The sequence below is a fragment of the Rhineura floridana genome, chromosome 19 (assembly GCF_030035675.1).
Source record: "Rhineura floridana isolate rRhiFlo1 chromosome 19, rRhiFlo1.hap2, whole genome shotgun sequence".
Taxonomy (NCBI): domain Eukaryota; kingdom Metazoa; phylum Chordata; class Lepidosauria; order Squamata; family Rhineuridae; genus Rhineura; species Rhineura floridana.
In genome coordinates this window covers 10387883-10412853 of record NC_084498.1, presented here as the reverse complement: position 1 = coordinate 10412853, position 24971 = coordinate 10387883, and the positions used below count along the sequence as shown (strand labels likewise).

The 24971-nt window shown below is 45.4% G+C and overlaps 1 protein-coding gene across 4 annotated transcripts in view; it reads right to left on the bottom strand.

The window, feature by feature from the left end:
• Positions 1-24971, bottom strand: part of AACS (acetoacetyl-CoA synthetase) — an 83097-nt gene that overhangs the window by 39661 nt on the left and 18465 nt on the right. For all 4 annotated transcript variants that reach the window (XM_061602859.1, XM_061602856.1, XM_061602857.1 and 1 more), the window contains exons 2-7: positions 23711-23814; positions 20465-20585; positions 12699-12812; positions 5335-5432; positions 2665-2779; positions 1087-1168 (exon numbers count right to left, since the gene is read on the bottom strand). In XM_061602859.1, coding sequence (XP_061458843.1) covers positions 1087-1168; positions 2665-2779; positions 5335-5432; positions 12699-12738 — 335 coding nt within the window. In that variant the 5' untranslated portion in view covers positions 12739-12812; positions 20465-20585; positions 23711-23814. The remainder of the gene's footprint in view (positions 1-1086; positions 1169-2664; positions 2780-5334; positions 5433-12698; positions 12813-20464; positions 20586-23710; positions 23815-24971) is intronic.

The window sequence follows — 24971 nt, the reverse complement described above, 5'->3', positions numbered from 1 at the left end:
CCAAGTTGGTGACCATCACTGCTTCCAGAGTGCAAGATCTCTTCTCAATCGTCCCAGAGTGCAGGACGTGGAATAATGGGGTCAAGTTGCAGGAAGCCAGATTTCAACTGAACATCAGGAAAAACTTCCTAACTGTTCAAGCAGTATGACAATGGAACCAAGAAGAGAGATGGTGGGCTCTCCAACACTGGAGGCGTTCAAGAGGCAGCTGGACAGCCACCTGTCAGGTGTCTATAACTGCCACCTTGGTAACAGCATTTGTATGTTAGCAGCTGAAGAAGGTGGAAGCCGAAATGTTTTGGTAGTACAATAAAAACCTCTATTTTGTTAATCACACATGTATCTATTTTTAGGTGATTAACGGAATCCTAATAGGGATCCAGAGCAAGCTTGGGGAAGTTTGGTTTGTTGCTTTCAAAACTGTCTGTGTGTGTGTGTGTGTGTGTGTGTATATATATATATATATATATACACATATATACACATATATATATATATATGTACATTTGTTCAGCCCACTTTTTATCTCTATATATATGCAGGACCTATTACATCAAACATAACATCACCTGCAGGTCCTGCAATATAATTTATGTCATCGAATGCAAAAGACCAGGATGTCATATCCAATACGTAGGAAAAACTACAACTGACCTACGCACACACTTCAGAAACCACAAATCGGCAATCTTAACAAAAAAAGTGGAGCAACCATTTGCAAAACATTTTAGTACTGAGGGCCACAGCCTGTTGGACTTTCTATAGCAGCTATAGAGATGCCAACAGACCCAGCAGCACTGACTGAGATGGAGAACCTTTGGATATATTCTCTGGACACATTGGCACCACATGGCCTGAACCTGGAGGACAGTACCACCACTACTTAGGTTCTGCAAATGAAGCCCCTCTGAGCATTCCATCCTCAAAGCTCTATAACTGCCACCTTGGTAACAGCATTTGTATGTTGGCAGCTGATGAAGGTGGAAGCTGAAGCGTTTTGTTAATACAATAAAAACCTCTGTTTTGTTAATCACAATTACGGGTACCCACACACACACACACAAATTTGTTCAGCTCACTTTATACCTGTGCGGCATTTTGGAAATATCTATATATTCTCTCGAGGTAATATACGGAATCACCACTACTTTTTTAAGATCTGGGAGTCCTGAAAGAAAAGAAAAGTTCACGGGTTAAATGGGGAGAAATTAAACTTGTTCCCACTTTTAAAGTGTCTTCCTAATACCCATAGTTCATTCAACAGTGACCCAGTTCACATGTAAAATACCCAGACCAATAAACCATTCTTAATTGGATTGATAATGAACTAATATTCTCCCTCCTCACCCCTCATAGCTTTGCTTCTGTGGAGACATATTGGGTTGTTAAACTAGTTTCCCATGAAACTAGTTCCTGAACTAGGAAACAGCTTTCTCCATTCCCTATGAATGAAGATAGCCACTTGATTATGGTTTGCGGGAGTTTCCAGTTTTCTGACAATGTCACAGGGCACTCTGGTTTGCAAAGCAGGAAGTGTCTGCTCAGCCAGATATGTAAGAGGAGGAAAGAAGGGAAGTGAGGAGCACTTGAGATCACTGAGAATATCAGAAGAGCCCCACTGGATCAGACCAAAGGCCTATCTAGGCCAGCATCCTGTTTTCCAGAGGTGAATGAAATGCATATGGGAAGCTCACAGGCAGGATGCGAGTGCACTAGCTCTCTCCCATTGCTGTTCCCCAGTGACTGGAGGTGGTATATAACCATTGTTACCAGTAGCCATTGATAGTCTTATCCTCCACGTACAGTATCTGTCTAATCCCCTTTTAAAGCAGTCTAAGTTGATGGACATCACCATATCTCATGGAAATGAGTTCCAGAGTTTAGGATCACCTCTTCTCACTTGAACAAACTGGGAACATTATACAGATTGGGCTAATGCTTGTTGCTGCCAAGGATGCAAGCAGACACTGCTCTGCATGGCAAGCTGTTCACATGAAGCCCATGCTAACAGCTTCAGCAAACCCCATTGTGTTCAATGCATTGGATGGGCATTTGGAAGTGCAGCTACGGTAGGTGTAATCCACACAGGCCACACTTGGCACACTGTGCATGCACATCTACTCACATTCCCAGCATCCCACCAACCAACAGGCCAAAGGGGAAGCCTATCTAGAGCTACCGTCCAGGGCTCTGTCCCATGGCTTAGCACCACAACACTAGGAGCTATATCCAACCTTCTCTGTCCGCTAGCTCAAGGGCTCTTGCACTAGATGATGATAGATGTGTCAGTGTTGCGCAACAAAGGAATCCAACCCAGCAGCTGCACTAGCAGAAACTCTTTGCACCACAGATTGCACCATCGATTGTGGAACAAAGTTACCAGCAACCTGCTTCTCCATCCTTTTGCACCACAATGTCCCACTGGCACAAAACATTTCACCAGCAGAACAGTATTCTGCTAAGTGACTGGAACTTAGAGCTACATTGGATACAACCGCAAAGGCCAAGGACACACGACCCAAGCAACCCACAAGATTACCAATTAGGAAATTAACAGTGGCTCCAATGCAGCCATTTTTCAGGTAATAGACTGCTGAACTATCATGATAAAAGTCATTCATTCCTTCATTACAAGAGTGAGCTGAAGGGCCAGGCAGTCAATACCCTTTACAACGTTCTGAAGCTTTTCCAAGTGATTATGCTTTTTCCCATTGTAAATGACGGCTTCCACGGAAAAGATCAGCTTGGGCTGAATCTGGGAAAATCTGTCCAGTACACCCTGAATGAAAGAGACAAACATTAATATAGCCATTAAGAGGTGTAGATGGGAACAAACGCTAGGTTTTCCAGATTGCAAAACTCAGGGACCCTTTAAGCATTACCCTTGTTACAAGAGCTCTCTTTTTTTGGCCATAATGCTAAACCAGGGGTAGCCAATGTGATGCCTTTCACACATTGTGGACTATAAATCCCATCTTCTGTCATGGTCCCAGGCTATGATCTGAAGGCACATGAGGCCACCACCTTGCTGAGGCTAAGCAGGTTTGGGTCTGGTCAGTGCCTGGATGGGAGACAGCCTGGGAACCACATGTATGCTGCCTTGGGTTCCATGGTGAAAGAAAGGTGAGGTATAAATGTAACAAACAAACAAACAAATAATCATGCATTGGCCATGCTGGCTGGGGCTGATGGGAGTTGTAGTCCAACAATATCTGGAGGGCCACAAGTTCCCTTTCCCTGGCTTATTACAATGTGAGTAGGTAACAGGAAGTCCCACCCCTCCTCCAGAGCCATGAGGAGCAAATGGGAAGCTCTTGCTTCTGCTTTTAAACTAACCAGAGTTGCTTGTTACATTCAAATATGGAGGAAGCCTGGTTTGTTCAAACAAGTTAGGAGCAAACTGCCACTTATGATGGCTTGTTTGAACAAACTATCAGTTTAAACCGGGGTAGTCAATTTGATGCCCTCCAAATGTTGTTGGATTACAGCTCCCATCATCCCTGACCATTGGCCATGCTGGCTGAGGATGATGGGAGCTGTAGTCCAAGAACATCTGGAGGGGACCACTAACATTACCCCCAGTTTAAACCATTGTTTAGCATTAGTGCCAAACTAACCCAGTCTGTGATTAACTCCCACACGGTGGGAGCCAATCAGATGGGTTCCAAGAATGACATCTACATCACCCATCCCAGTGGTGTGCCAGTTCTGCAGCCAAAACATGCATCCTCAACCACCCCCCACATGACTGTACCATTTAAACAGGGATGGCGCCAGGCATGACTGGGCACTTGGTCACCAACCTGACCTGGGCCCGAGGCACTGTGGCCCAACGCCCACTCCCAATACAGGCAGCACATGGCTAATAAGCACACCCATGTACCCCACCTACCTCTTGCGTCAGTGTGTATGAGGTGTACACATAGCGCACATGCCTGCCATCAACCAAGATGACAGCATGAGTGTCAACCCCATAGGGAAGCCCTCCTCACCAACTTGGGTGATGGCAGGCATGTGTGCACAGTGCACATGGCATGCAGACTGACAGAAGAGGTAGGTGGGACACATGGACAGGCTTACTGACGCTCGCACTACCTGTAGGGGGAGTGCCTGGGACCGGCCGCTCTGCAATCCACAGCAGCATAGGGTGGTAGGACTTGATGATCCACAGGTCATGGAACAGGAGCGCCAACCCTCCCACCCTAAGGAGGGCTCCTCAGCCAGGGCCCAGCCTGGCGGCCTTACAGTGTTGGGCCTGCATTTAAACATGCAGGGGGATCCCAGGCACTGCATACATTGGTTGCGGGAAATACATATGGCTAAGTAGAGAGAGACAGTAATGTTAATGAAAAATGAAGCAGAATTCATAGGCTACATGAAATGAAACCCAGGGGGATAATTTTGGCTTCATATATCATGAAAAAGTTTGTTCCTTCTTGCTGAAAAATAAAAATAAAGCCATGTCACACAGCAGAAGAGGACGACAAAGCATTGCCTAACTAGAGGTAGAGAAGAGGGATTAAATTAGTCATCATAAATGCTCTCATTTATGTAATGGTTTCTTGAATAGCAACGTCTCAGGTAGATGAACATGGAGTTCTGTTGCCCTCTAGTGGGCTACGACAAAAAAAACCCAGCACTAGTCAGCACCCAGGAAGCTCTCTTTTACCAGATCAAACTACACATCCATCTAGCCCACCATTTATTTATTTACTAATTTTTTAATCCTACTCTGATAATTTTCTCCCAAAGTAGCTCACAACAATTAAAAAGAGTGGGGGCACCTAACATCAGCCTTAGGAATATGGACTAATATCTACAGTGACTGGCAGGAGCTTTCCAAAGCGTCAGGCAGAGCTGTTCCCTATTGCCTGATCTCAGCACCACATAGATTTTTATCCATAGAAATATACAAAGAACATAGCTTAAAACATGAAAATTCTGAGTGTAACATAAAATTCACTCCCAGAGACTAACAGGCGCTGCCAAAATCACACAGGAATTACTCTCTATGAAGTACACTATACAGATGCCAAGTGTCACTGTTATTCCTAGGCTGTTATGCTGAGGCTGCTTTCACACATGGGGCTGACTGCGCTAGTGTAGTGGATTAAAAAGGTGGTGCTTCTGTACCAATTTCTAAAATCCCTTTCACACTGCGCTAAGGAACAGTACTTTTTCAGCCGATACACCGGCATTTCGTGCAACTACCTTTCTGCACAACCGTAAGTTCTTGCACTGAGGGAATGAGTTAGCTGGATACTGCCATCAGTTTCTTTAACATTAAACTGAAATTGATTTCAGAACTCGCCATACTCTCATTGAGCTACTTACATTGATGCCGAAGTCCGGCGACGTTGCGCTCCAAACGGCACCGATGCTTGCCGCAGCCAACATCGCTTCCACTGCATGGATGCCATTTGGCAAGTAACCTAGGACAGTTGAAGAGTTGAAGCAGTTACGGCGCCAGAAGAAGCCCACAACTAGGCAGTGCAAATAGCAAACAAGTGCACGCTCAAAAAGACCATCCTGTTAGAGCACTTTTGGCATTTCCAAATCAGTGAATCAGATCCCCCACATGCAGCTGGGTGGGCAGTGTTGGAAGTAGGGCAAGAGCAACTCCTGTTTTGTTCTTTTGTTTAAGCTGCAGAAGGAAGATAGAGCTAGGGTCCTCCAGATGGACAGGCTTGTTTACCTTTTACCTGTGATGCTCTGACTGACTTCCTTCTGTCGCTAGACTGTGACGTCTTTAAGGAAGCTTACCTGCCCCTCCTCCTTCCGCCCTTTCCACTCCTTTGTCCTCTGACTGTCCCGGAAAGAGGAGACATCCCTTTGTCTCTGCTCTCTCCAAGCATGAGGCTAACTCCTGCACCTGGGTGTTACGCCTCCAACTTAGCTAGTTAGAACTAGGTATGCCTTTTCTATCTACTATGTATTTCTATAAATAAAGTAGTTTTTCTTATTTTACTAAGTCTCCAGTCTCAGTGATGCTGATGCAGGGTAAAAGCCTGCTTTCTTAGGGAAACGCACGCACACGCTGGCACACTCGCATTTCAACATCTGCTGTTACTCTCTGCTGCTGTGGTGCTGCTTTTAAACGAAATTAAGCAACACAACTACACACAGCGCAACAGGCAGGAGGCAGCCAACTGGTATGTGAAGCCTAAAGCCCAAGTGAGGCATACCGCCCAATGATTGTCAAGCTTGGGAGGAACAGACTTGCCAGGGAAATTCAAGTTCTTCCCCCAATTCTCCCCAGGAGGGTGACCTTCCACAGCCTACCCTAATGCCTTTAACAGGCTAGCATGCAGAAAGTCTATAGCTTAGTGGTAGAGCATGTGCTTTGCATGCAGAAGGTCTTAGGTTCAATCTCTGGCATTTCCCAACAGAGCGGGGAATTCCCTCCTCCCGTCTGAAAATCTGGAGAGCTGCTGGCAGTCAATGTGAGCAATATTGAGCTAGATGGACCAATTGTATGACTCTGCATAAGGCAGCTTCCAATATTCCTAGGAATGTAAGAACAGCAGCTTTTTTATCAATCATCTCTCCATAAGTCTAATTTTATTGTTGCCATTTCAGTGGCTTTAATACTGTGTGCATAAACAGCTGTCAATTCTCTACTGGGCTGAATTCAAGGTGTTAATATTGGTATACAAGGCAATGCCTTGGAACCACTTTATTTAAGGGAACACCTTACCCACAGTGCCTCTTTGATCAATTCAATCTGTGGAACTTGCATTTTTACAAGTGCCACACAATGTTCATTCTGCATTTGCAAGGAGACACCCCTTTAATGTGGCAGCACCTACTCTCTGGAACTCCCTGCCAATTGACATTAGGCAGGCAACTTCACTATACTGTTTTAGAAAACTGTTTCAGCAGTCTTATCCAGACACGATTTGGTTACATCTACTTTTACATTTTGTTTTAATGTTTCATTATGTTTCATTGCTTTTAAATGTTCTTTAGACGCTCTTAAATAGGTTTTATTTTATTTTTAAGGGTATTGTTTTATTCACAGATTGTGTTCATCACCCTGAGCTCTCTTGGGAGAAGGGCAGGCTATCAACTTAATAAATACAATCATCACCATCAGATGGATATCCTGGGTGAGGTTTTAGAGAGGAGTGGGGGTGGGGGGGAATCTGTGCAATTTTGTAAGTCAGATCATCTTTCTTTTTGGCGAGAGGTGAATTAGGTTGAACACAGGAAAAGTCAGACCACTGGCCCATCTAGCTCAGTACTGTCTACACTGCCTGGCAGCAACTCTTCAGAGTTTCAGATGGGGGAGCATTCTCAGCTCAACCTGGAGATGTCAGGGCATGAATCTGGGCCCTTTTGCATGCAAGACAGATGCTCTACCCCTGAGCTATAGCCCTTCCCCATGATGGAAAGTGAATTAGGGTACACCCACCTAGGTTCTAGAGAGAGCCAGTGTGGTATAGTGGATAAGATGTTGGACTACGACCTGGGACACCAGGGTTCGAATGAAGTTCCCTGGGTGACCTTGGGCCAGTCACTGCCTCTCAGCCTCAGAGGAAGGCAATGGTAAACCTCCTCTGAATACCGCTTACCATGAAAACCCTATTCATAGGGCCACCATAAGTTGGGATCGACTTGGAGGCAGTACATTTCCATTTTTCACCTAGGTCCTACATGCGATGACATGACACCCATGCCTAAATTACAGCTTTCCTTCTTCCTGCTAATCCTCTTGGCAGACTAGATGAATTACGGGGGCCAGATTGGTTGCAGAAAGGAGGATGTTGCACAGCCAACATACCCCAAAATGTGTGTTGTTTGGGAGAATGGGAAAGTACCATTTCCTGCACTTCCAGTTTAAAGTTCAGTCTCCAAACCAGTTGCACAGTGAACTCTTTTGCGGGACTAGCCTTAGGATACTGGTAGATTGTAAACATCAGTGACATCTGTTTCTTTGATCGGGAACAAGCTACATTCAGTGAGGGCAAACATTTGTGCTAAAGGTATAAATCTGCAACAAAACACATATTTTTCAGGTCCCAAGGTACATTTCGACACTTTGCTGTAATCTGGAGAAATTTACCTCACCGGCTCGTCACCCCAGGAGGAAGTGCGGTGATCAGCCCTGCTCACAAGCACTCCCATCAAGCCTACAGCTACTTAGCTTCAGCAATACTCCAGCACCCTAGACCAAGGGTAGCCGACCTGGCGCCCTTCAGATAATATTGGACTATAGCTCCCATCCAGAGCTTGGAAAAGTTACTTTTTTGAACTACAGCTCCCATCAGCCCAATCCAGTGGCCATGCTGGCTGGGGCTGATGGGAGTTGTAGTTTAAAAAAGTAACTTTTCTAAGCTCTGCTCCCATCATCTCTGATCATTGGCCAGGCTGGCTAGGTTGATGGGGATTGGAGTCCAACAACATCTGAAGAGCACCACATTGGCTATCCCTGCCCTAGACCACTCACTAGGCCCTACATGGAATACTGCAGGCATTACATAGAGCACTGAAGGGTGTTCGGAGCAATTTACACATACGTGAAGCAAAGCCTTTCCTGTGGTGCCCCCTGAATGGTGGAAAGCCCTGGGTTGTATCCGGTGCTGGTCCTACTTAGAGTAGACCCACTGAAAACAATGGCCCTAAGTTAGCCACGTCCATTAATTTCAATAGGTCTACTCTGAATAGATTGGATACAACCCCCTATCATAAAGCAGATTTGTTAAGACTCCCCCCTCCTCATGCTTAGAAGGGCCCTTAAGACCAGTTTGTTTTTGCACACTTTCGATTATTAATGGTTGAACTTTTAAATGATTGATGATGGTTTCTTGATTTCTGCCATTTATGTTTTAGGTGCTTTGATTTTTTGAATACCAGGCCATCAGCTACTTCAAATATAAAAGCAGAACACAAATATAGCAAAGCAAAATAAAACAAGCAAACTTTTATAAACAACCCCATTCAGGCAGGTCTGTGTTGAGCATAGGGAGCCTCAAGCCAGAGGACAGAATATGGCCCTCTAGGCCCCTCTATCTGGCCCTCACAACTCTCTCCAGGCCACATCTCTTCCTTATTCACACCCCTCGCCAGCACTGTTGCACAGACCCCCTTGAGTGTTTTTGCCTGGTCAGAAAGTGTCTTTGAACTCCGATTATGCCTCTTGCTTGTCTACTGTACATTGGTATAATTTACATCAATTGCTCTGCCCGCCCACCACTGCTGGTATATGAGCCCTGGTAGGTTACCCAGAAGGAATGCAGAGCTTGGCTGAAAAAGATTCCCCACCACTGATCTATATTATTATCAGCTTGATGCAGAAGGCTGGGGCCAAGAGAAAGAGGCTTACGTATTCCTACCTAGCAATTGGCTCCATCAGCTATAGACAAAAGACCCCTAATTCAGGGATTCCCAAACTATGGTCCATGGACCACCAGTGGTCTGCGAGCTTCATTCAGATGGTTGATGGTCCATAGTGTGTTCGCATTAAATATTCAAAAGGCTTTCAACAAGCCTTTTAAGTAGAGACCTTATCCCAGTCTGCATCTGTGTTGGAATTGCTTTTTAAGATGTTTTTAAAGCTGTGGTTCCTTCCGAGAGGAAGGGCAGGATATACATTTAATAAATAAATAAATAAATATATTTTTATTGTGTTTACTGTCGACAAGCACACAATATGGTGAATTATAACAAAGCCAAACTAATTGTGTTTGAGAATGATGCAGACCCCACCCCCCAAAAAATGGTATTTGGATAAACAGCTCATTGAATATGTAAGAGTTTTTAAATATTTGGGTATAGCTTTTCAGTCATCTGGAACATGGTCAGCACAACAAGAATAAGGGGTAGAAAAAGCTATGAGGGTGGTATTCTATGTCAGTCCTATGAGGAACTAGTGTGGTGGGGCGGTGACAGTGTCGGGCTGGGACTTTGGGGGGGCAGTGTTCAAATCCCTGCTCAGCTGTGAAGCTCAATGGATGACCAGTCACTGTCTCTCTCAGCCTAACCGACCTCACAGAGCTGTTGCAAGGATAGAAACAGAAGTGAAGAAAACCATGTTTATACGCCACTTTGAGCTCTTTGGAGGGAAGGTGGGATACAAACGTAATAATAAAATAAATACTCAGAATAGACTCATTGAAGTTAATAGACATGACTAACTTTGGTTCATTAATTTCAATGGGTCTACTATGAGTAGGACCCATAGTTGCTGCAGATGCCTCTCACGCTATCTCAACTACCATACTGGTAAATTTGCAAGCTGCCTTTTAAGGCAATGTACTTGCATTTATGTTATGTAACTGAGTGAAGGGCATTTTTCTCTGTGTTAATATAATTGACGAGACCACTGAAGGTCCCCTCCTTGGCATTCCAGCTTTAGGGCAACCCCACTATGCACAATAATGTAATCCCACTCTGGATGTGAATTTGAAGGTCTGTGAACTATTAACAAACTTGAGCCAAACTGAACCCTGGAGGCGGAGGGTGCTGGGCCCAAGTCATTCAGCAACCCACCACAAGGATCAAGTTTAGAGCTGGATCATAGGTCAAGAGAAGTGTCTCCTGTGTGCCCTTGTGCCTGCAGAAAGACTTCCCCTTCAAGATTGGAAGGGTAAACACCCACCATCTATTACTCAACAGTCTGAAGAACATATTGCCTTTCGGATCTTATAATCATCAATCTCACTTGAATATCTATTTGGACATGTGGTCTGCTTATATGTTTTAATTATTGATTTGTAATTATAAATGGGTTATTCTTATTGTTAATGCGAGCTGGTGTCAATTTTCTTTCCATTTTATTTGCAATAAAAAAGTTAAAAAGAGGTGGATTATGGGAACCAGCAAGTTGCAAAACCTTTTCTACACAATCAGGACACTGCGCTGCTAAGCTTCGTTTCAGGCCACCCTCATTGTTCAAGTGCTGCGAAGGAGGCAGATAAGAGCATAAATGCTTTAACAGTGCTGGGGCTCATTGCATCACACAGTATTGGGCATTTAACCACTGAAGGTTTTAGCAACAGGCGTGCCAGCACACCAAGTGGAGCAAGGGACAGAGACTGTAACACAGCTTCCACCAACCTGGGGCCCTCTAGGTGTTGTTGGACTACAACTCCCATCAGCCCAAGCCAACTCTCCGGGGTCTCCAGCAGAGCAGAAGTGAGTCTTCCTCATCACCTGGAGATGCCGCGGATTGGATCTGGCACCTTCTGCATTAGACGCACATGCTCTGCCACTGAGCCCTCCATTGTGTAGAGCTGCCTTTGTCAACCTGGTGCCTTCTAGATACTATTGGACTACAACTCCCATAAGCTGACAGGGACTGATGGGAGTTGTAGTTCAACAACTTCTGGAAGGAAGCAGGTAGGCAAAAGCTGCTGCAAGACTTTGAGCTCTGTCTGGGTGTGAACACAGCAAGACTGGAATTATAGTACAACAGCTGAAGAGCCACAGGTTCCCCAAGCCCTGCCTAGCCATTTGTCTCCATGGGTTTTCTTCCACCAACGCAAAGGGAAAAAACTAGCTTTGAACAGTACCCAATTTTTAATTTTTTGTTTAAAATTTCACTGCGGACTTTACTACCTTTTCCTATAGCACTAGCCGTCTCTGGTATACTCCACTCAGAGGCACATTCAGTAATTTTATTATCAAGCGGGACCCAAAACAAAACATTTGCAGTGTAGAGTGCTCCTGTTCAGGGTTCTGGCCAGCAACTCAGCCACACTTTTTTCCAGAATACTCCATTCCATTCTCCCTCCCATCTTCTGGTTTTCCATTCTGTCTCCTAAACAACCAGCATTCAATGCCCATTTAATCAATGGGCTGTTTTTAGAGTTCGGCCTAAAGATTTTTTTTATCAACTTCTGCAAACTTTGGGGTTTTCCCAACCCTCCCTATTGCATGTTGATGGTGTTGTTCTGGCTTCATAAGGTTTAGCACCCAGAGAATGAGTTTGCTGTTAACGTATATACAGCAGAGACAGAGAACCTTTAGCCCTCCAGATGTTGCTGGACTACAACTCCCATCATTCCTGATCCATTGGCCATGCTGGCTGGGGCTGATGGGAGTTGGAAGCCCCAGATGTTATTGGACTCCCATCTCTGCTATATAGGATAACAAATAAATGTAACAGTAAGTTATTGTACTGCCGGGGGAGAGGTGTAAAAAGACCACCAATACTGAGATTTGGGTAAAGTGCAATTTAAGTTCAGAAGAATGTTTAATGATATTCTTCATTCAGCCAATAGCCCTGTTTCGTGTTAATTTCTGAAGTAAACAGGGATTTGTACGATCCACAATCTTACTAGAGGACTCAGATTTTGATGCAGAAGAGACCTGGTAGCAAAGGGACAGCTTTTGTCACTCTTCTTCCTCTAGGGCAGGGATGTGGAACCTGTGCCCCCACATATTGCTGGACTACAACTCCAATCAGCCCTGGCCAGTGGCTGGAGTTGGAACCCAACAGCATCTGGAGAGGCACAAGTTGCCCACCCCTGCTCTATAGGGTTTCACTCTTTTTCCCCCGAGAGCTAGAAGTCTGGGAGCCTTCTGAGAGCCACGGCTTCAAGATTTCACTTTATCCCAAGATAAACACAAAGCAGAAAGGCTCCTTCATCCAAATGTTTGCATTAGATGGGAGCGGGGTACGTGTGCCTAGGCTTACCATCTCAAGTAGCTTACCATCCCAAAGGGTCAGCATTTGAAAAGGAAGACTGACTCACCAACAACTCTGTCTCCCATTTGCACTCCCATCTTCCTCATGGCTGCTGCATAGAGGGCAACCCGCTGCTTCAGATCTTCAAAAGTCACCTTTACAATCTCTTCCTTGCCTTCCTCTGTAAGGGGGAAGAGGGGAGAGGAGGGGAGGGGGAAAAGATTTGAAGGAGACAAGTCCCATTAGCAGGGATGGACAGGTCTGTCAATTTTCAGTTCAGTGCAATTCTAACCATGTCTAGTCAGAATTAATCCCTACTGAATTCAATGTAGTTCTCCCCCTGGTAGGGATTGAAGGATCTGTCGATTTCAGTTCTCTCCATTTCTTATTTTTCCAATCTTAAATTCACTTCTCCACATTTCTGCAGCAATTTGCTGTTTTTTAAAAAGAATATATTCAGAATTGTAGTATGCAGTTTTGACCAATATATACATTTTGCAAGCATTTCCCCCTAATTTAATACATTTTTGGATGCTATTTTCACGAGTATATGCATTTCTATATGCACACTTCACCCCAGTATATGCTTTTTTGTACACATTGCTTGGCAGAAGAACTATATTGCTAAATTCAGAGAAGTGCAAATTTCAAAGGATGGTTGTGTTTTGGTGAATGCATTGTTTTGCAAAGTGAGAATTTGATAAAAGGTAAAGGAGTCCCCGCACTTATAGTGCGAGTCGTTTCTGACTCTTAGGGTGACGTCTTGCGACGTTTACTAGGCAGGCCATATATATGGGGTGGGATTGCCAGTTCCTTCCCCGGCCTTTCTTTACCCCCAGCATATGCCGGGTACTCATTTTACCGACCACGGATGGATGGAAGGCTGAGTGGACCTTGACCCCTTTTACCGGAGATTCGACTTCCTCCTTCCGTTGGAATCGAACTCCGGCCGTGAGCAGAGCTTCGGCTGCGTTACCGCCGCTTACCTTTACATGCGAACAATCAAATTTCTCTCCCATCCCTACTCTTCAGCACATGGATGCGAGGAAGTGGAAGGTGAACTCGGACAGACAAGAGGAGGGCTACTGCAAGCTTTCAGAAAGCTTAGGCAGGCTCCATAGGCATCTGGTTGGCCAATGTGAGAACACGATGCTGGACTAGATGGGCCATTGGCCTGATCCAGCAGGGTACTTTTTATGTTCATATGGGTCCGATGGATAGCTTAAGGTGACAGCATAAGAACATAATTAATAACGGCCAGATTAACGGCCAGATTAATAACGGGGACCAGGCAGTCGGAACACATAACACCTGTTCTGGCTCGCTTGCACTGGCTGCCAATATGCTTCCGGGCTAGATTCAAAGTGTTGGTTTTGACCTATAAAGCCCTATACGGCACGGGACCACAATACCTATCGGAACGCCTCTCCCGATATGAACCTGCTCGTACACTACGCTCCACATCGAAGGCCCTCCTCCGAGTTCCGTCTCATAGAGAGGCTCGGAGGACGGTGACAAGATCTAGGGCCTTCTCAGTGGTGGCCCCCGAACTGTGGAACAGTCTCCCCGAAGAGGTGCGTATGGCGCCGACATTGCTCTCCTTTTGGGGCCAGGTTAAGACTTGCCTCTTTGCTATGGCATTTTAATATGTAACTCATTTTAGTTTTAAATTTTGTTGTAATTGTTTTTGATTTCTTGTTTTATATATGTTTATGCTGTATTTATTATGAGATCTGAGATGTTTTGTATTTTTATATTCTGTTGTTCACCGCCCAGAGAGCTAATGCTAGTCGGGCAGTATATAAATCTAATAAAATAAATAAATAAATAATAAATAAGAAGAGCCTGCTCGATCAAGCCAATGGCCCATCTAGTCCAGCATCCTGTTCTCACAGTGGCGATCCAGATGTCTTGGTTACAGTGCTGGTCTAGAACCAGGAAGACCCACGCTGGGAGAGAATAGGCCATCGCTACCTTTCAGCCTAACCGGGTGGGGTGGGGAGAACTGTATGCTGCTGGAGAGAGACACATCTAATAGACGTAATGCAGATATGCCCAAGCAAATGTGGGAGGCTGCTGCCTTTGGGTTTATTATTTCTACCCAGAAGACAAGAGCAATTACTTAATAGTCTGCACTGCACCTTTACTGATACATGTATGCAAACTTCAGCAACTTGGAACACAAATCCAGGATCCACCACTCTCCGACCTGGAATTAGAGAGAGCTCTGTGCTTGGCAATCATTACACCAACCTCCCCTAACCTGGCATGCAGGAAGGCAGGAGTGGGGAAGCGGTGACCCTCCAGGCGTTGTTGAACTCCAGCTCCCATCAGCTCCAGCACATACGGCCTATGGTCAGGAATGAGGGGAGATGTAGTCCACCATCTTCTAGCAGACACCAAGCTGGGAAAGGATAGTCTATGCTGTTGTTACATGGAACAGGAGCAGAGACCTCCCCACCCCAGGGATTGGGACCCTATTGCTGAATTACAACTCCCGTCATTCCTGACCACTGGCCATGCTTGCTGGGGCTGGCAGGAGTTTTGGGGGAAAATGGAAATGGACTGCCTTCAAGTCGCTCCCGACTTATGGCGATCCTATGAATAGGGTTTTCATGGTAAGAGGTATTCAGAGGGGGTTTACCATTGCCTTCCTCTGAGGCTGAGAGGCAGTGACTGGCCCAAGGTCACCCAGGGAGCTTCATGGCTGTGTGGGGATTCGAACCCAGGTCTCCCAGATTGTAGTCCAACACCTTAACCACTATACCACACTGGCTCTCAGTAGGAGTTTTAGTTTTAGCAATATCATACCACTTTAAACAGTCATGGCTTCCCCCAAAGAATCCTGGGACCTCGAGTTTGTTAAGGGTAGTGCTTTAGCTGTAGGTGTGTCTGTGGTTCTGTATGACAGGCCACTGCTTGTTCCATTACCCAACACCCTCTGGGATTTGGTTGACCAACTAGGGCAGGCAAACAGGAGTTCCAGTGTAGCAAAACATCAGTAGGTTATCCTGACATAACCACTTGGTTTTTAAGATGCTTCCGGTTCTAAGCTATTGACGAGCTCCAGGGGCTGATCAAAGTGTGCGATGTGGCAGAAACGAGAGACAGAGAGACCACATCTATACCATACATGTACAGCAGTGTGGCACCAATTTAAACAGTCATGGCTTCCCCCAAGAGTCCTGGGAACTATTGTTTGTTAAGGGTGCTAAGAGTTGTTAGGAGACCCTTCCCCCAATTCCCCTCACAACTACAATTCCCAAAGTTCCTGGAAAGAGGGATTGACTGTTCAACCACTCTGACAACTGTGAGAGGAATAGGGATCTCCTAACAACTGTCAGCACCCTTAACAACTACACTTCCTAGGATTCCTTGGGGGAACCATGACTGTTCAGTGGTATGATATTGCTTTAAATGCGTAGTGCAGATGAGGCCCAAAGTCTCCCAACTTTCCATTAAAGCTCTCAAAACACTTGGTTAGAACTGCTCCTTCTGGTCCTTCTAAGTGCCAGTCTGCTTTAATCCATGCTTCAACAATGAACTGGGAGCTATTAAAAACCCCACACTGACTTAGTCCTTAAATCTCTTTAAGCAGAATAAAGAACCAGGAGGAGGAGGAAGAGGCGGCAGGGAAACAAGAAAGCTTGCATCCCTGCATCTTACACACTGATATTTGGCATCCGAGAGAGCCTGTGGAGAAATCCTGTTACTTTTTGATGATGCAACCTGCATTAGCAAGGTTTCCTGCTTTCCCTGACCCCACACCCCACAAGAATTCTATATGCTAAGGTCACATCCACACTGCACACTTAATATATACTGCTTCCCCAAGAGAATCCTGTGAAGTGTAGTGTGATAAGCATGCTGGGAATTGTAGCTCTGCGAAGGGTAAGCTACAATGCCCAGGATTCTTTGGGGGAAGCCATGCACTTTAAACGTATGGTGTCGGCGTAACCTAGATCCCACAAGTCTGCATGTCTCCACATATCAGCTGGGGCGTATAGTCCAGCTGCCGATTTGTGGGCACTTCCAGGTATTAAAGTGAATTGGCTGCCACCAATGGTCCATGCCAGATAGGATCTTTGAGTTGGTAGAAACATCAAAGGTCATCTAGACCAACCCTCTGAAGAAAGTCCACTACTGCAGTATCTCTGTTAGATGCCCATCCTGATAGAGAACCTGCATCAAAGAATACCTAATACCAGGCCACACCATTGGTCCGTCTGGCTCAATCTACTCTGACTGGCAGCAGCTGTCCAGGGTTTCAGAAGGGGACATTCCCAGCCCTACTTCTGTATGCTATGGATTAAACCAGGTACCTTCCACATGCAAAGCCGACGCTACAACTGAGCCACAATACTTTAATAATTTAAAACTGGCATGCCTGGACAGCCTTCATGAGAATATTTGCAAGCCTGTTTTTAGATGAAAACTCATCAACAAATCCTGTAGACATCTGTGAGGGGTTACAGTAGCCTTCCCCAACCTGGTGCTCTCCAGATGTTGCTGAACTACAACTTCCATCATCCCTGAGTATTGGCAATGCTGGCTGGGGCTGATGAGAGTTGGAGTTCACCAATCTGAAGGGCATTAGGTTGGGGAAGGTTAAGTTTCAATAAAGAAAAAGGAGGCAGTGCTTCAAGAGGCAGCCGAAACCTGGAGCTCTGCAAGCATATTGGTTGCTCAAGATACACCTTCAACGGGCTGAAGAAAAAGTCCTGAGGTGGGGGGGAAAGCAGGTTTGGCAAAGCACGGAATGGGAGATGTACAAACTAGTGTGGGAATTGATAGCAATCTCTTAACAAAGCCTGCAAGGCAGAACACAATCCCTATAATAGCACTAGAAGAGGCATACAGTGGAAGTATTCGACTGCAAGGGAAAGTCTGGAGCAAGTCTACCCAACAGGAAACCTGTCAGGGTGATTAATAAACAGGGGTTTTGCAACCTGGCTAGATTGACTTGTGGCCCATTTCATAGATGGTAAAAAAAAACAGAGAGAGAGAGAGAGAGAGAGACAGACAGACACACAGTCTTCCAGAGACAAAAGTTATAAATGTGTACCAGCTCAAGTAGCTATTTTGGTAGTGTAATTCCAACAAAGTGCTCAGGCACGCTAGTGAGAAGAGCAAAACTTATGCACTTAAAATCAAACATCACAATGGATGCACCTACCACTCTCATACAGTGGAGTGCACTGTTCATTTCCTGCCCCTACAGACTGGGAATCAGCCCCAGGCATCTTTGGGAAGCAGCTAGGGTCACCAATCTCTTGCAGGCCCACTGCTGATGACCCCCTTTTATTTGTTTTCCCCCTCTACCCTGCTATTCCAAGCAGCTGAATTGAGCCACCTTTTAAAAAAAATTGCCACAAAGATTGTGACCCAGCACCCAACCACCTACCAATCTTCATGTAGGAAGTACAACTGCAGAGATCATTCAGTTAGTAACGTAAGGGTTAATACTTTTGAAAGTTAATCAGCCAACCAAGGCAGTGGGGTGGAGGTGTTACCTAGCAACCAGTCAGAATGGTGTGATCCTTACTGAGGTAACTCATAGTTCTGAGGGAGTTTTCCCCTGTATGTTTAGTTACTGAATATCTTCCTGCTTTGAATTAGGCCTGAACCCTTCTGTTTCCTTCTGAACAAGTTATACACTGTTCCTGTTCAGTGTACTCCGAATAGTATTATCAGTATTTCTTTTCCCTTGCGACTCTGTCCAGACCACACCTCTCACTAGCCCAGTTCCACGCTTCGTGCTTTTGCATGTTTTTGAACTGTGATGATACCTTTTGCTTGCCTGGATGGAGAGATAGCATAGAAGCCGCTGGTGGAATGTAGCCTCCTGTACATACAATGGTAAGAACTGTACCTGTTTCTCCACCCACTTTTGCCTCTGGCCCCATGCCCCACTGGCATGCAATCCTAAGAAGATTGCCCAAGGGGAAATGTGGCTCTTGGGATGAAAAAGGTTCCCCACTCCTGCCCTAAAAACATGGTCTTGTCACTGACAAACCTGGCAGAAGTTAGGGTAGGGTGCTAAGAAGCAATATTATCTGGGCCACCCCACACTTGTAAGGAGGCAGCTTCACCCTATCACTCTGGAACTTCATGACACAAAGGTATGTGTGTCTCTGTTAGGAGAAGAATAAGTATCTCCAATATGAATTTGGGGGGAAGAGAGAGAAAATCTATGTCCCATATACCCATAATTTTGGCAATAGTACATTAGCAGAACTCTTTTCCAGTACTATGAACAAGAGCAGATTTCTCTGGAATAAAATGACACAGATGGACAGTGAAGAGCCCTCACCCACTAAAAATGAAAGTGTCCCATCAAATTCACTGAGATAAGCTGTATCAATGGCTAAGAGGCATGGTAACTAAACTGAACTTCCATTTTCAGGAACAGTGTACCTGGGGACAATCAATAAGGGGTAGACAGTTGCCTTCATGCCTCACTTGTGGGCTTCTGCTACTCTAGATGGGCCTTGAATATGATCCAGCAGAAGTCTTATAACATTAAAGATGCAAATGTTTAAGTCCAGGATAACTTTAAACAGTCATGGTTTTCCCCAAAGAATCCTGGGAAGGATTGTTTGTGAAGGGTGCTGAGAGTTGTTAGGAGATGCCTATTCCCCTCAGAGAGACACGATTTTCAGAGTGGTTTAACAGTCAGTCCCTCTTCCCTTAGAACTCTGGCAATTGTAGGTCTGTGAGGGGAATAGGGATCTCCCAACCAATTCTCAGCACCCTTCACAAACTATGCTGTCTTTGGTGGCAGCCACAATTGTTTGAAGTGGAATTGTCCTGCCCAGAGCTTGAGTCACGAGACAAGGTGATGCTGGAATTAATTCTTGCTTTATTAGAGTAACGGTTACATCAAAAGCAGTGCGCTTCATAGAACTGTCTATGCTAACTCACTGATGTCTCTACCTGAGCTACCTAGACATGCGGTGCAGCGTGTGGAGTAAGTTGACTCAGCACCCCAATCAGAGGGGTGCCGCCGTAAATAGGAAAGGTCTTCGCTCGTAATCTGACTCCTCTGAAGTACCACCTTCTGACTGTCCCGCTTCTCGCGCCGTCTCGCGAGGAGGGATGGTCCTCCAGCTGTACATCTGAGAGCACAGGCTCGCTAGGTGCCAACTCGACCTCAGGGGGTGGGGAGCAGGTTGGCTGGGAAGCATTTGAAGTGCCAGGCAGGGAATCCTGGGGGGGGGGGTGGAGTTGGCGCGCGAGAGAGGTCGCTTCCCAATGGCTCTGTTGGAGCGCTTGTAGCGGGATCCACGTCAACAGGAGGGTTGTCCGTGGGAAAGTGCAGGCTGTCGGCATCTCCCCCTCCTTCAATGCCCTCGAAAGCCTCCTCCTCCTCCTCCTCCTCCTCCTCCTCCGACACCTCTCCCTGGTCTACCTGGGGGAGCTGGGGCTCAACAGGAATACATGCCTGGTGTGAATGTGGCCATAGATAACAATGGCACCAGGCGTGCCTCTCTGAGGAAAGCATTCCACAAGTGAGGGGCCATCACTGAAGAGGCCCCTTATTGTGTTGCCACCCTCTGCGCTTCACTCGGATACTCTCATACACCAGTTTGGTGGCTCAGTACTGTACTAACCTTCTGGTCAAAAGGAAAAATATTGCAGCAAGAAATGTTTTGTCAAGAAAGAAAAAAGGTACAGACACAAGGTTGACTGTTGCAAGTAACACTTCTTTGGTTCTTTGTTATCATTATTTACCATTCTTTCATTTCATAAATATAGTAAGAAGTTATGGGCAAAAAACGAGAGAAAAGAATCACAAGTATCACAGCAACAAGATTCACAAGTGCTACTTACGTGCCGCGTAGAGGGCAATTTTGTCATTTTCTTTGTGCTTCAGGAGGTTTTCTGCATAGTTTAACCGGCTGCCTTTAAACCACTCTGGAACGTCCGAAATGCCCTTAGAAGGGTCAATCACCTAAGGAAGAATACAGGAAATAAAAGCTTCACAATCACATCATGCTATTAGAGTGGGAGGGAGGCCACATGCCCCAAAATCCAGGCTGCCTTATTTCCCCTTTATCAGGATCCCACATAACACAGTTTGCACATCAAAGCCCACATGCATGCAGGTGTTTTCTCTGCTACTGTCTAAATCAGCCTTCCCTAACCTGAAGCCCTCCAGATGTGGTTGGATTCCCAACCCCTATCAGCCCCAACCAGCAAGGCCAATGGGTCAGGGATGATGGGAATTGCAGCCCAACGGCATCTGGAGAGCACCAGCTTGGCAGCAGGCTGGCCTAGATAACCTGGGAACTACAGACCAGTCAGCCTGACATCAATCCCTGGAAAAATTCTGGAGCAGATTATAAAGCGGTCAGTCTGCAAGCACCTTGAAAACAATGCAGTGATTACTAAAAGCCAACATGGATTTATAAAGAACAAGTCCTGCCAGACTAATCTTATCTTGCTTTTTGATCGGGTAACCTCCCTGGTAGACTGTGGGACTGCTGTGGACACAATATACCTCATCTACAGCAAAGCTTCTGACAAAGTGCCCCATGATAGTCTGATTAGCAAACTAGCTAAATGTGGGCTGGATGGAACAACTATCAGGTAGATCCACAATTGCCTACAGAATTGTACTCAGAGTGCTTATCAGTGGTTCCTGCTCAAACTGGGGGAAGTATCTAGGTACCGCAGGGCTTGGTCCTGAGCCCAGTGCTCTTCAACATTTTCATTAATGACTTGGATGAGGAGGTGCATGGAATGCTTATCAAATTTGCAGATGATACAAAATTTGGGGGGATAGCTAATGTCCTGGAAGACAGAAACAAAATTCAAGGGATCTTTATAGGCTGGAGCATTGGGCTGAAAACAACAGAATGAAATTTAACAGAGATAAGGGCAAAGGTCTCCACCTAGGAAAAAGAAACCAAACACACAGTTATAAGATGGGGGATACTTGGTTAGCAGTACGACATACAAGAAGGATCTTGGGATTGTTGTTGACCACGAGCTGAATATGAGCCAATAGTACAATGTGGCTGCAAAAAAGGGCAAATGCTATTTTAGGCTGCATTAACTGAAGTATGGTTAGGCCTCATCTTGAGTAGTGTGTCCAATTCTGGTCTCCGCACTTCCAGAAGGATCCAGACAAACTGGAACAGGTTCAGAGGAGGGCAACAAGGATGATCAGGGGACTGGAAACAACGCCCTATGAGGAGAACTGGGTATGTTTAGCCTTGAGAAGAAAAGACTGAGGGGTGATGTGATAGCACTCTTCAAGTACTTGAAAGGTTGTCCCACAAGGAGAGCCAGGATCTCTTCTAGATCTTCCCAGAGTGCAGGACATGGAATAATGGGCTCAAGTTAGAGAAAGCCAGATTTCAACTGAACATCAGGAAAAACCTCCTAACTGTTAGAGCAGTATGGCAATGGAACCAATTATCTAGGGAGGCAGTGGGCTCTCCAATATTGGAGGTATTCAAGAGGCAGCTGGACAGTCACCTGTCAGGATTCCTGCACTGACCAGAGGATTCAACTAGATGGCCTTATAGGCCCCTTCCAACTCTCTGATTCTAGAATTGCCTCTTTCCTTCAGAAATCCTCATCCCAAGCTTGCCCCTTTTCTATGGTACATTCAGCCATTTGGGCCCACTCAGTGGAGATGGCTGCCTGCCCTACCAAGGATGAATGCCAAAGTAAGCAGCCGTTATGATTGGTCCTCTTTGCTCTTAACTTTACTTCAATTATAGGAGGACTAATGGTAGGACTGAACAGAAGGGATAGGCCAGGGATAGGGAACCTCTGGCCCTCCAGACGTTGCAGAGATATAACCCGAGTAAGCATGACCAATAACCAGGGATGATGGGAGTTGTAGTTCAGCAACGTCTGGAGGGATAGATGCTGGCAGCCCAAGAGCTCATCCTGAACCCAATGGGCCCTCCAGTAAAAGGGCTTCTTGTCAGCTGTTTTCTCCTGCACAAACCCAGCAAGTGATAAAAGGTCTCTCCCAATCCCCATCCCTGGCCCCAGCCCGAACAATAGCATAAACACAGCCAGAAATCATCTCTTCCCAATATCCTTGCATTTTACATTGGTGTGGGGGAGAAGATTCACGAATATGAGAGGGGGGGGGAGAGAGAGAGAGAGAGAGAGAGAGAGAGAGAGAGAGAGAGCGCATGTCAGGCCATTTGTCCATCTGTGTTCCTACATGGTTTAATTAAAATGTTTCGATGGTCTGAGATATTTTTAAACTAATATTTTAAAGCTATGGCAGTTTATTGAACTTTATATTTTTATGCAAGGCACCTCAAGAGGGTTCTTGCCCTGAAAGGCAGCCAAGAAATAGTTTAAATAAATAAATCCTACTGCACACAAAAAAATGTTTTTTAACCACTGATCTATAGCTCCTGCATAGCCCCACTGTCCTGTCATAGCTGTTGCTTTCTGTCTCTTCAGCCTCCATATGCTCTGACCAATGTAAAGAAAGCTTTTTCCAAACCTTTCAATTTAAAAACAAAAATCACAGATGTCCACTCCCAAACCCAGGTAACAAACCACAGAAAACATATATGTGCCAGTTCTATCCTCAAGTCCCTGTTCACACATGCGTGTTTGTGCCTTGAGAAACAAAACCTCAAGGAATTACGTAAAAAAAGGAAGAGTGCAAATCTAACACTGAGACAACACACTTTCAGTGGAGGCAGTTCACACATTCAGCTGAGAGCGTTCAAGTGCTTAATAACCAGGGACTATACTTGCACGTGTGAACAGTCCCCTCTCATTTGCGATCAACAGTTTCACAATTCTCCAGCCTCACTGGGATACATAGTTACACTGTACACTCACTTTACAACACGTCTGTTTACAGAAGGCAAAGGTTTTGAAATAAAATATATGAAATTAAATCTGTGTTTTATTAATAATTGCATGTATATGTGTTTTTTGTAGTTTTGTAGATTTTAGCTGTGCTTTATCTACAATTTTACTATGTACAACACATAGAGAACTCTTTGATTAAGTGTTTCATAAATCTTTCTAAATATAAATAAATGCATAAATACATAAAGCAGGAGAATTGGATCTCTAATGGCTTACCTCGTCATAAAGGCGGGAGAAGACAATTCTACTAAACTTCCAAAATTCTGCCCAGAAATCTGGATAATGATCCACCGACCAATGGTACAATTCGCTGTAGTTGGCTGTAAATTAAATATAAACTTCCATACTTCAGTAATGGTCTATAGCAACACAATGTACTAAAGTCTCACAGCCTAAGATTTGGCAGCTAAAGGTTGTTTCACATTTTGCCATTTTATTGTGATTGAGCCATTTTTTTCTCTGTTATTGTGCTAGGACATATACCTACACACTATGTATTTTCATGTTCTATTTTATTAGAAACCTCTTTGGTTATCCTACAGGCAAGCAGGATATAAATATTAAGCTTGCTTCTTATTGCCGTGATGTAAACCAGGTGTGGGGAATCTTTGGCCCTCCAGTTGCTGCTGAAAGACAACTCCCATCATCCCTGGCCATTGGCCATGCTGGCTGGGGCTGATAGGAATTGTAGTTCAACCACATCTGGAGGGCCAAAGGTTACCTACACTTGATGTAAACCAAGGATGAGGAACCTGTGGCTCTCCAAATGTTGTTGAACTGCAACTTCCATTAGGATGATGCAAGTTGTAGTTCAACAGCATCTGAAGGATCAAAGGTTCCCCGCTCCCAGTGGAAACCCTTCTGTAGCTACCGTCCATATGCAGCTCTCTTCCAGCCTTCATTCCAACAATCCTCTTTCCCAAATTCCACCTCTCATTTTCACTGCACTACTGCCTTCTCTGGCCTCCAATTTCCTAAGCCTGTCTTTCTTCCACTCCCTCTTCTCCTAGGCCCTTTGGCCTGGTCCGCACTTCTCTTGGATTAGTGCAGCTCAGCTAAAGGCACACTTGCATTGGGGCAGCTCAACCCATCACTGCAAAAATGCTTCAACGCTACTTACACCACAAGCATTGGCTGTGCTTTATCTACAGCACAGCTTGTTCAAATAACCCCTTACATGTTTTGCACAATGCGTGAGGGGGAAAGTTGGACCATGCCTGCAAGCGGCCAGCACCGACACACCTGCCAGCCACAGGTGGGGTCCTAATTGCATAAAGATGCATGCTTGCACATCTTCATGCAAACAGGCACCCTAGCCATTCAAGGGTCCCTTTCATATGGAGGCAACTTATGCACCTGCCATCTCTAAATAAGCCCCATCACGCTTCTTCCAGACGCACACCCAACATGTAGCACCTTGATGTTTTGGGGTACAGTCAGCAGGTGGGTTTCTGTGCCCTTCATGCATTTAATAAAC